Genomic DNA, 14334 nt, shown 5'->3' on the forward strand with positions numbered 1-14334 from the left:
ACACTCTACAGGTAGTTCAACATAAAGGCAATGAAACATATATTCTAAATGTATCAATCTAGCCTCTACCCACTCCACTTTCTTGGCGCTTCTCAGCCCTTAGCAGAAGTGAATTTTCCACAGGCCCTGATCCTACAGTTCCCATTCACCCTTTCTTTAAAAGGCTGATCTGGCTGAAAGAAAGAAACTTTAGTTGTTATACAGAATAAAAGAATAGTCATCATCATTAGTAAAGCCAACAAGGACAAGTGCTGGTGGGGTGAGAAATAGTTAGATGATGCAGCTTCCAACCTGAAAAATAACATGGGAGGTCGTGGCCAACAAGCCTTGGAGATGGTCTTGTAACCTGGAGGAAAAAACGATTTCTCGAGTTTGATGATCACTGTAGAAATGGCAATGTGTGAGAAGACGGCAACTTTATTTTGATGTGAACTCCCCTATCCCTGATAAACTGACTTGTTCAGATGAGTCTTGTATCAAGACTAGAGCTGGATAGAAGTGTCCATAGGAACAGCCAGTAGGAGTGTCCAGAGATCCCACTGCCACCTCCATCCCAGCAGCCCCCACCTCATCCTCTCACCCCTTCTCCTGACCACAGAAAGAGGACATCCTGCTGGTTTGGGGAAAGAAACTTCCTGTCCTGAGGCTAACAAAAAGGGGCCTTGAGACCAATGATCCCACTTCTTGCTCCTATTCTCTGAATCTAAATTAAGCCAAACCCACCACACTGAAGGTCAGTCCCTGGAGCAAATCAAGGGACTTCAGAGTTCCCCTTCCCAAAATTAAGATCTAAGTGCTATAAAAGGAACTTTACCCAAACTTACACCCACATCTTAATCTATAACCTGGGCCCCAGGCAGCTACAGCCATTTGAAAGAGATCCCAGTTTCTGTTTCCTGCTACAAGGGGTGGAAAATAGAAAGCAGGACACGTACAGCCACGATGAGGAAGTCCAGCCAGCACCAGGCATTGGTGAAGAACTTGACGAAGCCATAGGCTGTCCACTTGAGCAACATCTCCAGGATGAAGATATAGGTAAAGACCTTGTCAGCATATTCCAGGATGGTACGAATGGTCTTTCTCTGCTCAATGTAGATGTCCTCGAAGGCCTGCAAGAGAGGCAGCAGCTGCCTATCATGGTGCCAAAGGCAAGCAGACAGCACTGGACACACTGCCAACCTCAGGCAGCTCCTCCCCACCGCCGTGGCCTATCCACCAGCTCCCTGTCTCCTTCACTTTACTCCCCTTCACTTTACTCAATACTTTTTATTGAGATATAATTCACATGCCGTACAATTCAGCCATTTAAAAGGGCTTTCAGTATATTTAGAGTTATGTATCCATCACTACAACCAATTTTAGAACATTTCATTACCTCCAAAAGAACCTCACACACTTTAGCTGTCACCCTCCAGTCCCTCATCCCCCATAGTCCTAGGCACCCACTAATCTACTTTCTGTCCCTGTAGGTTTTCCTTTTTATGGTTGAATAACATTCCACATTTTGTTTGTCCTTCATCAGCTGATAGACATTTGTGTTGTTTCTATTTTTTGGCTATTGTGAACAATGCCACTGTGAACATTTGTGTATAAGTTTTTATGTGGACAAATGTTTTCATTTCTCTAGGGCATATGTTCAGGAATAAAATTACTGGATCATATGGTAACTCTGTGTTTAATTTTTTCAGGAACTGCCAAACTATTTTCCAAAGTGGTTGCACCATTCCCACCAGCGACATATGAGTGTTCCAATTTCTCCATATCCTCACCAACACAATATATAAAAGACGTGACAAACTCTTTTCTCCTTCCAGCCCCTTGACACTACAGGTAAGGGTGGAAGGTCAGAGGGGTGGGAGACATTCAGGTGAAGAAAATCTTAGTACTATTTTCTTTCTCTGGAATTCATGAATGAGGTAATTCCCTGATGCAAAGGTATAAGCATTCCTATTTGCAGAGGCGTGGACTGCACAGGTGTGGTGCTAAGAGAAGGGAATTCCTAAAGCACGAGAAAAGACCGTGAGGTGGGAAAAAAGTCCCCCGTGATGCCAGGGGAAGTGCCTGCTCTGAACAGTTCCAGAAGAATAGAACTGGGCTGTCTGCAGCCTCATCTTCCAAAATGGAGGCACAGATATCAGGTGCTCCAGTTTCATCAGTGGTCAGTGGAGACAGAGGGCATGGGTTCCACAGCACTCAGGATCTTGGTATAAATAAATCCCCTTTGCTCAATACAGAAGCTTCCATGTCAGGCTTCCCCTTAACTCCATCTCACCTCCTGCTTGAATCTTGACACCTTCCTCTATAACCTTCCCCTTATTTCCCATGATCCTCTTAGTGAAAGCTGTCCTCTTCGTCCTTGGGCTCATCTTCAATATACATCACTGCTTCTCTCAGCTTCTCCTATTGTCCTTCCTCAAGTCACTGAGACTTCCCAAGGCACTGTCGGGATCTTTATCACTGAATTTGGGGTTTCTCCTAAATGTTCTTGGCTTCCAGATTAAGCTTTGATTCCATAACTACATGACTGTACCCACCTTCTTTAAAAACATTTCAAAATTTGACATTCTTCACCTTTCCCTTAACAAAACGAAGGAAAATGTGTGCTGTCTCTAGTCCCTGCTATCCTCAAAGCTACTCAACTAGCAAAAGACTTCCTTGCACCAGACCCTGTCCAGGTGTCCTCAGTTATAAGCCAGTTAAAATGAAAGCAAACCTCAAGATAATGCATCCTGGCGGGGGAGGAGCCTGTGTGTTCAGCACTCTGTGTGTCTCACTGATTAATAAGAGGCACTTAGGACAACGTGAACATAAATAACCTTTGTAGCAGAGATCTGACTCTGAACATTTGCTAATGCCATGGGTTCTCCAAAGACACTAGGCTGTGAAGGGAAATGAGTGGAGAACACTGCCTCTCTCCTATCTTGGGCAACTGAAGAGCAAAGAATAAGAGATTTTGAGTGTTAAGTGAGAGAGGGAAGTTCATTTTAGGAAACTGCTTAGGATGGGGTAAACCAGGCCGTGAGGACACATGGTAATCTGTGTGCTCATCCTGAGGACAAGGGGGTCCTCAGGCTCGAGAGGGATAGGGCTAAGTCTAAAGAAGATCAGGATGTGAACAAGTGTGGATTCTAATCCCAAAGGCTCTAAACACCAGCCAAGGCACTTTAATAGACTATTATCCTTGGGACCACAGCCGAATTGTGTTTTCAGAGAAACTGGGCTTGAGCCAGTGCAGTCTTTCCCCACTGGTTTCTCGAAACCCTTCCCCAGCCAATCCCTCATCATACTCTCCCCTGGACCTCACCAGGGCGCCACTGCTGAGCAGAATCATGAAGATGATGAAGGTCTCAAACCAATTGTGCTCCACGATGAGGAAGCAGGTTTTCCGCAGGATCCACCAAGACTTGCCTAGCCCTTCCTCAATGTTGACCTGGCAGCACTTGAACCTCTGGACACAACCTGGCACCAGCGGGAGAGGCAGGTCAGACTGTGGAAACGTGCCCCGCCCAGACCTGCCCTCTCCTCCATCTCCCAGGCCCCGCCAGGTGCTGCCCACCACACAGCCAGGAGTACAGTAGCTGAGTCGGAAAGTCTGATTCAGAAATGGAGAAGGCTGAGGCTATGCTGCAAAGACTAAGAGGCAAGGCCCTCTGGAGTCAGGAAGATGCCCTACAAAGAAGCAGTGAGAGGGAGGAGAAAAGGGTAGTCGGGAGACAGGCACAGCCATGACAGAATAGGCCTTGCTAACGGAAACTTTTGGGCTGATGCCAAGAGAAAATGGACAATAAAAAGTTTGGGAATGGAAACTTGTTATAGGTCAGAATCAAACAGGGGAAACAATATGAACTTCCTTCAAAATGGTGGGCTGTGGAACAAAGCTCTTAAAGAAAGCCACTGTGCTGCCCCTCACCGACCACTAGCCCTGGCCGAAACGTATCTGTAAGCACCGCAAGCATCACATGCTCATCCCTTCCTTGCCCCTGTTCACCTTCTGTGAAGCAGGCATCTGGATCCAAGTATTCCTCAGGCTGTTCCACAGGGACTTCTTCTACTTCTGGTTTGATATCGATGGTGCTTCCTTCGGAAGAGCTGGTATCATCCAGTTTCTAGATACGCAAGGAAAAGGGAGATGGAGCAACTCTGCAGCAACACATCTGCTCTACATAACTCCACCTCTGGTAAGGATAAGGCACCAGCTATAATTCTGCCCTACAATTCCTATTACAACTATGAGGGGCAAACCATAACCACGGGGCCCCCAAAACTTTTGTTGGAATGGGGTATAAAATCAAAACCCGCTCACAGAAGACAGTGACCCACCCTAAACCAAATGGACTGTAGGTTGGTTTCAGGGATATAGTCCAGATTAATGGAAGGGAAGTACTCGAGGGTTTATTCCAGCCTCTGACTCGGATGATCCAGAAGTGATAGCACTAGGTCCAGGAATACCTTAGGAATCTATGTCATCTAGGAAAGGCCTAGAATGATACTGGGGGGTGGGGTTAGTTCTCAAAGTGAATTGGTTACTCCAGGATTGCTCTACTAAGCTCACAGCTGAATAATCCCTAGGGCTGTCAGAGCCCTGTTTGCTCTCACACACCATTGAAATTGGTTTCTAGGTTGGGACCTTACATCTTTGCTGCCTTCAGGATCTGACTCGCTGCTAACATCTTCTGTGTTGAGGTTCTCAAAATCAGACTCGCCTACAGCAATGGGTACCCGCACAGTCAAGTTGGGATTGTTGATGAAGGACATATGGTCCTCATCAATGATGTACTTCTCCACGCTGCTGCCAATGCCACTGGTTGTGCCATTGCCATTCTTCTGGAAGTCCCCATTCCGGTGGATGTCTGCACCAGTGTGGTTGGCAATACAGTTGGCCTTCTTTTCATACAACTCATCCAGAGGCTTCACCTCATCAGCCTCACGCTGCTTAAAGTGGGCCTGCATGAAGGCGTGCACTTTCAGTTTGGTCCAGGCCACACCCTTCTTGATGCGGATCACTGAAATCTGTAGGTTGTTCATTTCCCCATCGTCGTCTGTGGCTGCCAAATTGTCTGCACTGAAGGAGCTCAGGAGCAAGGCCAGGAACAGGTTCAGCACCTATGCCAGTAGCATTGGAAAAAAGGAGTAGAATGGTTATTAGGAAAAGTTATCCACTGACCTAGGTAGAACTGCAAACTGGAAGCCAACAGATTTTATGTGAAGACTCAGGAGCTTCTATGGTGTTGTGTTTGGCCCACATGGTATTTTAAATGCTCATGTCATCAGGTGGGAATTTTGTTTTGGTTGTAATACAAGAAGTTTAGCACCTCTTTTCTTGGTTCTTTTATGGTTTTACATACATGTATATGTATCCCAAAATACATTACTTTTCTTACAATCAGAAAAAGCAAAGGCTATATCCATTTTGGAAGAAAATTCCCCAAAAATAAAAACAAAAAGATAGATATGCACTATTGGGGAAGGTCAGAGTACACAGCCATGTGTTCATGAGTAATAGATGTCTCAGAGTACCCATGTTAGGAAAAATAAGGCTCGGAGAGGCATACAACAGATCAAGCAGGCAGAATTAAAATATACTTCATGTCATCTTAGCTTAAGAATGAATTTTTTCTGTTTTCCTAACATTTATAAAAATAAAATAGCTTTATGGCCAGGCACAGTGGCTTACGCCTGTAATCCCAACACTTTGGGAGGCCGAGGCAGGAGGATCACTTGAGGCCAGGAGCTTGAGATCAGCCTGGGCAACATAGCAAGACACTGCCTCTACAAAAAAAATAAAATAAAAAATTAGTGTCACTATGCTCCAACCTGTCTCTAAAAAAATAAATAAATAAATAAAAATAAAATAAAATAAAATAAAATAGCTTTAGCAAGACAGTGATGGTGACTTTCATGTTCTGTTGTATAGCCAAATGTCAAGCCATCAGATAAAAGCTTTATTTTTTTTTTAATTTCCTATTTTACTACATTCAGCACTAAGATTTATTAATTTATTTCTATTAAGACTTACTTTTGAGAAGTGGGAGAGGTGCTCACTTCTTGATTTACACTTGGTCCTTACTTTGTCATACTTTGGAAGAAGAGTAAGGCATACATTTTAGGTGGAGATAACAGTATGTGCAGAGTGGGAGGGTGGACACGATAAATGACTGTATGTATTCAGATTATCTGGGGCATTTATAAAATTAAAAAGGAATATAGTTGGTAAATTGGGGGCGAGATGGAGAGGGCATTGAAAGCCAGACTGAGGGATATGAATCTTATTTAATTAGATCCACTATTGGTTCTTGAGTAAAGGAGTCACAGATGAGTACAGAGATTTGAGAAAGTCATTCCTACAAGCTACATATAGAGGGGGAGGCTAGGAGTTGGGAGGATGTTATCAACACATGCATGAGTTGATAAGGGCCTGGACTGGGCTACAGAAATCACAAACTCAGCATGCATAAGAATCTCAGGAGGAGAGGCGTACGCATGTTTCTTAAAAATACACATTGCCTTGGCCTACCCTGAAGAGATTCTGATTCAATAGATCTGGTTGTAGGGCTTTGAGACTTGGTCTTTTGTAATGAGTGAAACTCAGGTATTATGATGCAGATGGTCTTGAGACCACAATATTAGAAATACTGAATTATAAAAATGCAAAGGAAGGGGCAGATCTTAGATACTATAAAGAAACATATGTTAAGAAATATGTATTTAATATTGAAGACACATCAGATATTTGCTGGGAGTGGAGAGAAAAGAGACAGAAAAGACTACAAAGTTGTAAGTTTCTAGAAACTAGATGGGCAGATGGACTGACCAAAGGGGAATTTGGAAAGGTGTCTTAAGGGGGTAGAGGTAATAGCTGAATTCTCAGAGCTAACAGCTATTATGTACTCAGGTATTTGGGACGACTGAGAATAGGACAGTGGATAAACGGTGGCGAGTTGGGCTTGGAAACGTTGAGCACACTACCTACCAGGAGGCAGTAGCTGCATTCACTGAAGGACCAAGAGGACTAGAGGGATCAGGCCTGAGGGAGAGGCGGTTGGGTATGGAGAGCAGGAGGGGTTACAGAAACACTACAGTAGCTATTTTTAAGATCAAATGAAAGAACAGGGTAGCTGTAGCTGGTTCAGAGGCTGGTGAGTAGGAAACTTCTCCTGGCATGCTTGTTTATCACAGAAAAGGGAAGAGAACTAATGTGGATGACCTTGTAAGGGACCATGCAAGCTTGGCTTCTGCCAGTTCTCCCTGCTCTATGCTTACAAGTGGGATCTGGGGGCATGATCTGTGAAGTTGTTATTTCTTAAACTTTAGTGTGTATATGAATCACCTGGGGAGCTTGTTAAAAATGCAGATTTTGACTCAAGGGGAGAGGGGTAAGCATGTTTGTTAAAAATACATACTTCCTTGGCCTACCCTGAAGAGATTCTGACTCAGTAGATCTGGTGTAGCACTTTGGGATTTGGTCTTTTGTAATGAGTCGGTTGGGGTCTAAGATTCTGCATTTGTAATAAATACACTCTCAAGTGATCTTGGTGCTGCTAATCTTCAGAGAACACTTTGAGGAACAACGTGTTAAAAGCTCTTCTATTACCATATACAGAGGCAGAAGAGAGCAGGTAGATAGATCAGAGTAAAGCAAGAAAATGATTTGGCATTTATAAAAATTAAATAAACCCTAAGATGGTTTAGGTCAGTGTTCTCAATAGAGGGCAATTTTGCCCCCCAGGGGACATCTGGCAACATCTGGAGACATTTTTGGTTGTCACAACTTGGGGGATGCTATTGGCATCTAGTGGGTAGAGAGCAGGGATGCTGTTGAATCCTACAATGCACAGGACAGTCTACAACAAAGAATTATCTAGCCCAAGATGTCAACAGTGCCAAGATGGAGAAACCCTGGTTCAGAAAAAGGAAGCTTTTTGTAGTTGAAAGAGAAAAGACTTTGAAGTCCAGGTTCAAATGCAAGTCCTGATATTTACCAGCTGTGTGACCTTGGGAAAGTCACTTAACTTCGCTGAGTTTGTTTTCTTAACTATGAAAAGGGGTTGACAGGTTGTGGTGGGTCATGACCAAGTAGGCACTCTGCAAATATCAGTCTCTTCTCCCTAATTTGTACCTTAGGGTTCCTGGGCCAAGAAAGAATAAAAATCAACAGACATGGGAGGTAGCAGAAGGACTAAACAGTTTGGGCTTCTGGGCCAAGGGCAGCATATTCAGGGCAAGGAACAAAAATATCTACAAATTAGTACTAACCACCAAGTTGCCAATCACCATGACCATCATAAAAACAATGAGGCACATGGCCTGGCCTGCCACCTCCATGCAGTCCCACATGGTCTCAATCCACTCCCCGCACAACACTCGAAAGACAATGAGGAAGGAATGGAAAAAGTCATGCATGTGCCAGCGAGGAAGTACACAGTCCTGGTTGATCTTGCAGACACACTCTTTGTAGCTTTTTCCAAAGAGCTGCATCCCCACCACGGCGAAGATGAAGACAATAATGGCCAGCACCAAGGTCAGGTTGCCCAGGGCACCCACTGAATTTCCAATAATCTTGATCAGCATGTTCAGGGTGGGCCAGGATTTGGCCAATTTGAAGACTCGGAGCTAAGGAAAAATAAAACAAACAAACAAAAAATGATAATCAATCTATTTTCTCACCACATGGCTAAAATAAAAACATGTAAAATTAGTAAGTTCAGATTAAATTTATTGAGGACCCTTGGGAAATTCCCCAGACTTTCTAACAGTGTCTCAGACTGAAAGGGGGAAATCTGAGGCACAGATAAGGGAAAACTAATTAATTTTACAATAAGGAAAAAATTTAGAACTAGCAACCAAGAATACAGCCTTAGTCTCTTGTATTAGACTCTGAGTCAATCTGCTTGATAAAAACCCATACATGAACACATCCCTTTCGTATTGATTTTTCCCTTGACTTCTCAAAGGACAAGTCAAGGAAAATGTCACTTGTAGGAAACCAAAAGATCAGTATGGTAACGACAGTGAAAAAAACTCTATCTCCTTAAAAAAGCAAACATTTAAAAATTCTAAATATTTCTTTTGCTTGCCAGGAAATAACCAATGGCTAATATGAAACTTTGTGATATGCTTGGAATAACTTGGAGGAAAAGCACAACTCCCAAATCGGGGCAGTTGCACATATATCAAACAGCTTATGAAAAGGGTCCATACCATTATTAATTCAGAGGACAGAACTTTTGGTACCTGTCAATCATGAAATCTCTATATTCTGTAATAAATGATTACAAGGTCTTGGCTAACAGCCTGAGAATTATTATGCATAAAGGTTATGACAGCTTGGCTGATGAACTTATAGCAATGAGATCAACATCAGATGTCGTGAGCTAACAAATAACTAACATATAATAGAAAATTTGGTAGGTGGCAACAGCACTGATTTGAATATTTTTTTCAGTTGAAAACTTCAGTCTTATCTGAGAGTTCAACATTTACCAGGTGTTTCCCTCTGCAATATATATCTGGGCCACTCATATTTTTTCATTGACTTTTAATTTATTAAAAATATTAGTTCTAAGGCTTCTAACTCTCAATCTTTCCTTTTGTCATCTAGATAATAAGAACTATTCTCAAAAAATCTACTGTGAGCTGGATCCTAGCCAAAGAGTAGTAAGCAGAGGTTTTAGAAACTTGGCAGATATTATTTGTGACTTGGACTGAGTGAAATTTCTGTTTTACAAATAGTTTTACTCTATTCCAATTCTCTTTCTTAGAACTGCTGAATATCCCAGTGGAAACCTCTTAAATCTTTTCAGTTGCAAGTGCTTAGGTATTTTCCCAATGGGGAGAGGAAAACCTAAGTCAGTTCTCATGCCAGGGTAGTAGTAGTGACCTTTGTCTGAGTGGGATACCCCCAAGGTAACTCAGTGTTTCAAGGAACTTAATTAGGACATCACTGATGCCTATGTTTCTGGGCAGCTGTTCTGAGGATATCATTATTCTTTCTGAGTTATTTTAGTAATTTAAACATTAGCTTATTCAAATATATTAATAAAAATTCCTTCTTAGCTAATGGTATGGAAAATAAAACCAGTGTTTGATAACTAATTTTAAGATAATACAAATGCTCCTCAACTTATGATGAGGTTATTTCCCAATAAATCCATCCTAAGTTGAAAATATTCTAAGTCAAAAATGCATTTAATATACCTGACCTACCTAGCTTAGCCTAGCCTACCTTAAACGTGCTCAGAACACTTTTGTTAGCCTACAGTTGGGCAAAATCATCCAACACAATGCCTATTTTATAATAAAGTGAGTATCTCCAGTAATTTATTGAATACTGTACTGAAAGTGAAAAATGCAATGGTTGTATGGGTACTTGAAGTACGGTTTCTACTGAATTCGGATGGCTTTCATACCATCGTAAAGTTGAAAACTCATGAGTTGCACCATTGTAAGTTGGGGACCATCTGCATTAAAAAGCATTATTTTACTTTCATTTTCTGGAAAGGGCCACCATGATAGAAGAAATGAAGAAAGCCATCTTTGAACAAAGAGAAATCCTTGCCATTTCAGGGAGACGTTCAGATAAAAAAACAGGTTCTCTAGCCAACCCAAATTAGACCTCAGAATGGTCTGTGGGAGTCCTTTCTCTTCATCTTTTAGATTAAGCATTATTTTCTGAGGAGCTTCCTGAAATTGATTTGTTTCTTGATTTAAAAAACTAACTTCTACATTAAATATTAGGTATTACATTAGGTATTTTAGGAAAGTTTTTAATATTTTAGCCTAACTAAATAAATTGCCAACTGAAATTGGGAGTGAAGTACAACTAAGGATTTTTAAAAAAATCATCAAATTAAATTATGCAAAGCTCTTTCTAGTAGCTGCAAGACAGGAAATGTTAAAAGAAATTGGAGAAATATGGAATACCAATCGGAAAGATCGCAGCACCGAAAGCCCCTCCACGTCAGCTAGACCCAGTTCCATTAAACTGAGGGAGACAATAAATCCGTCAAAAATGTTCCAACCTTCTTGGAAATAATAGTAGGGATCCATGGCTATGAGCTTCAAGAACATTTCCGCTGTGAAAATTCCAGTGAAAACCTAAACAGGGGGAGGCAGGGGGTAGAAAAAAAATAATAGAAAGAGAATGACCTTATCATTATCTCTGAATACAACATATCCAAGAAGCTTCAAGAGCCAACCAACCTTAGTTAAATTCTGCATCTGAAGACATCAATACCTGGATGTCCCATGGGTATTCCACACGATGCAGGAAAATCTTCTTATTTTCCTTTTGAATGAAGTCCCCAGCCCCAATGTTCCCATCTTTGTTGTCAGACCCACTCAATTCACACTGTTCAAGAGTGCAGTTAAAAAAATATTTTCTAAGCAATGGCAATACCACATAAGGTGACTCCTTTTAAAGGGTCAGCAATTATTTGAATGTAAATGCTTTTAAAAAAAAAAAAAGATCATTCACTGTGTTACAATTTGATTAGAAAAATATAGTATTATTCCTAATTTAATATTATGTGTATCATCCAACCTAGACATTTGCTGCATTGTAAAAGCAGTAAAATATTACCAAAAGTGTGCAAAATATAGGAATTAATATCTTTAATTTTACCACATTGTATACAACTATCATTTTTATGTATTCTCTTTCTGGGTTATTTTCAAATGCATATAGCCTGACAGAGCTGTAAAATCATAGAATACATAATGTCTTGGGTCTTATTTCTCATTTATCATGACTCTATCCATGTTGCTACACAGTTTTCCTAATTCCCACTTTTATTGTCTGTATAAAATTCTATTGGGTGAATATATCCTCAAATAATTTTATTATTTTTGGAAACTTTGGTGTTTCCTTTCGATTTTTCCAATATGATAATCAATGATGTAATAAATGTTTTAGATTTGCAGCTTATTGTGTGCAAGAATGACTTCTTTCCTGTCTCCCATTTTTCTGCCTGACAGAGCACCTGTGTTTCCCAATGCCTTCTGTATCCTGTAGGCTTTAGCAAGGTAACAGGCAGAATGAAAGTCAAATCCCATGAATGCCAGCCTTGACGAGACAAATACCCTCATTCCAGGCTAACGACATAACATCAGACTCTTACTGAATATTATATTTTTAGAGAGAAGACTTTTTTTAACAACAGATATAAAACTGTCATAATAAATTAGTACTTGTAACTACCTGTTTACCAAGTTTACATATTAAAGAGTTTAAGGAAAACTTTGAAGATATAATCTGAGGACAGAATTAAAAATAGTAAAAAATGCTTAGATTATAGATGCTATTTGGAAAGATACTGAATTAACGATTAGCAATAACAAAACAGAATGATGATGGAAATACAGCAAAATGGATAGGTAAGCTATAAGTTTTTGGTGTCCATATGCCTTTCTGCGGTTCTCCAGTTTTCTAAATTGAAGATATAGTATTCTAAAATTGCAAAGAATAATTCCCTAAAGAGATCCAGTTAAGCAAAATCAAAGTTCATAGTACAAGCTAAGCTACAAATGGAACACTCCTCTGAGTGAGTTCAGGGAAAGTAGGGGCAGCTTATCAAATCCTGACATGCGTTTCATCCTTAGTGTAAACCCATTACGGGTTTCCACACATAAAAATGTTAGCCTGCTTAACATACACTAAGTAGAGACTCAATTTGTCGTCTCATTGGTTCTTGGTAAACATACAGGAAGTACTCAGTAATACGCACTGGCTGACGGACCATGGAATATCTACACTGTAGGAACTAAGGGAAATCAACACCGACACAGTTACATGGTGCTGTCACCAGGATGAATGGCCCCAGACACCTGGTAGGAATTCTCTGTGAAAGCGGTCAGCCACCAGGTTGCTTCAACACAAACTGTGCTGCCAGCAGTTGGGGTGTGTGTCAAAATATAGCTGTAACTGTTAGTTGTGTGAAGCAATTACTTTTTAAAAAATTAAGAAGAGTGCTGCTCTTATTTGCACTGTAGTATGTCAAGCAGGAGAAAAGAGAATTATAAGCAGTGTATCAGCAATTGTATATTAGTGTCTGTTGTGGTTTGAATGTGCCCCCCAAAGTTCATGTCTTAGAAGTGTAATCCCCAATGTAACAGTATTGGGAGGAGGGGCCTAGTAAGAGGCGATTAATGTTATCTCAGGAGTGGGTTAGTTATCTCCAAAGTGGGCTCTGTTATAAAAGCGAGTTAAGCCCCCTCTTGCTTTCTCGCTCTCGCCTTCTTTTGTCCTTCTGCCTTCAACCGTGGGATGACACAGAATGAAGACCCTCACCACAGACCAGGGCTATGCTGCTGTATTTCCCATCCTCCAGAACCGTGAGCTAAATAAATTTCTGTCCATTATGAATCACCCAGTCTATGATATTCTGTTATAGCACTGTTATAAGACAGCATCACTCTCATGAATGTCATCAAATATTCACCTAAGTATTTATGTTCTTATGCAGCAGTTCTCAAAGTGTAGTCAAGTATCCTTGGGGTCTCTAAGACCCTACAAGGAGGCATGAGGTCCTCCCTTTGCCAACATCAGTAGTCCCCCCTTATCCACGGTTTTGTTTTCCGTGGTTTCAGTTACTTGTAGTCATCTGTAGTCTGAAAATATTAAATGAAAAATTCAAGAAATAAACAATTCATAAGTTTTAAATTGCATGCTGTTCTGAGCCTGATGATGCAATCTCAAGCTGTCTTGCTCTGTCCCGCTCGGGACATGAACCATCTCTTTGTCCAGCATATTTATGCTGTATACATTACCCACAAAGTTAGTAACTTAGCAGCCGTCTTGGTTATCAGATTAACAAAACACAGTACTGTCATACATTGCTTAATGATGGGGAAACATTCTAAAAAATGCCATGTTAGGCAATTTTGTCATTGGGCAAACATCATAGAGTACTTACGTAAACCTAGATGGTATATACATTTTGATTTATATAAATTTTTTCATATGGAAAACCAAAAGTCCCAGCACCGTTACTGAACATCAATCATTTCCCCTGCTTGATCTATAATACCAATATCAAAGGGTACATATCAAGTTTCTGTATATGCTCCATTATATAATCTAGGAGGACCACCATCATACATGTGGTCCAGTGTTGACCAAAACATCATTATACATATAGTGATTGACTCTGTGTGTGTGTGTGTGTGTGTGTGTGTGTGTGTGTGTGTGTGTGTGTGTGTGTGTGTAGGGTTCAGTACTATCTGAGGTTTCAAGCATCCACTGGGGGTCTTGGAATATATCCCTCTTGGAAAAGAGGGGACTACTGTACATGTCTGTGTCAGGCCAGCTTTTCTTCCTGTACTTGAACCAAAATAACG

General features: G+C 41.0%; 1 protein-coding gene across 1 annotated transcript in view; it reads right to left on the reverse strand.

The window, feature by feature from the left end:
* The window catches only part of SCN8A (sodium voltage-gated channel alpha subunit 8), a 122153-nt gene that overhangs the window by 28737 nt on the left and 79082 nt on the right, over positions 1-14334 (reverse strand). Inside the window, 6 exon segments of the mRNA XM_045554882.1 lie at positions 936-1109; positions 3305-3459; positions 3989-4106; positions 4633-5103; positions 8254-8610; positions 10921-11094. Coding sequence (XP_045410838.1) covers positions 936-1109; positions 3305-3459; positions 3989-4106; positions 4633-5103; positions 8254-8610; positions 10921-11094 — 1449 coding nt within the window.

This window comes from Lemur catta, chromosome 6, assembly GCF_020740605.2.
Source record: "Lemur catta isolate mLemCat1 chromosome 6, mLemCat1.pri, whole genome shotgun sequence".
In the NCBI taxonomy this organism is placed as follows: Eukaryota; Metazoa; Chordata; class Mammalia; order Primates; family Lemuridae; genus Lemur; species Lemur catta.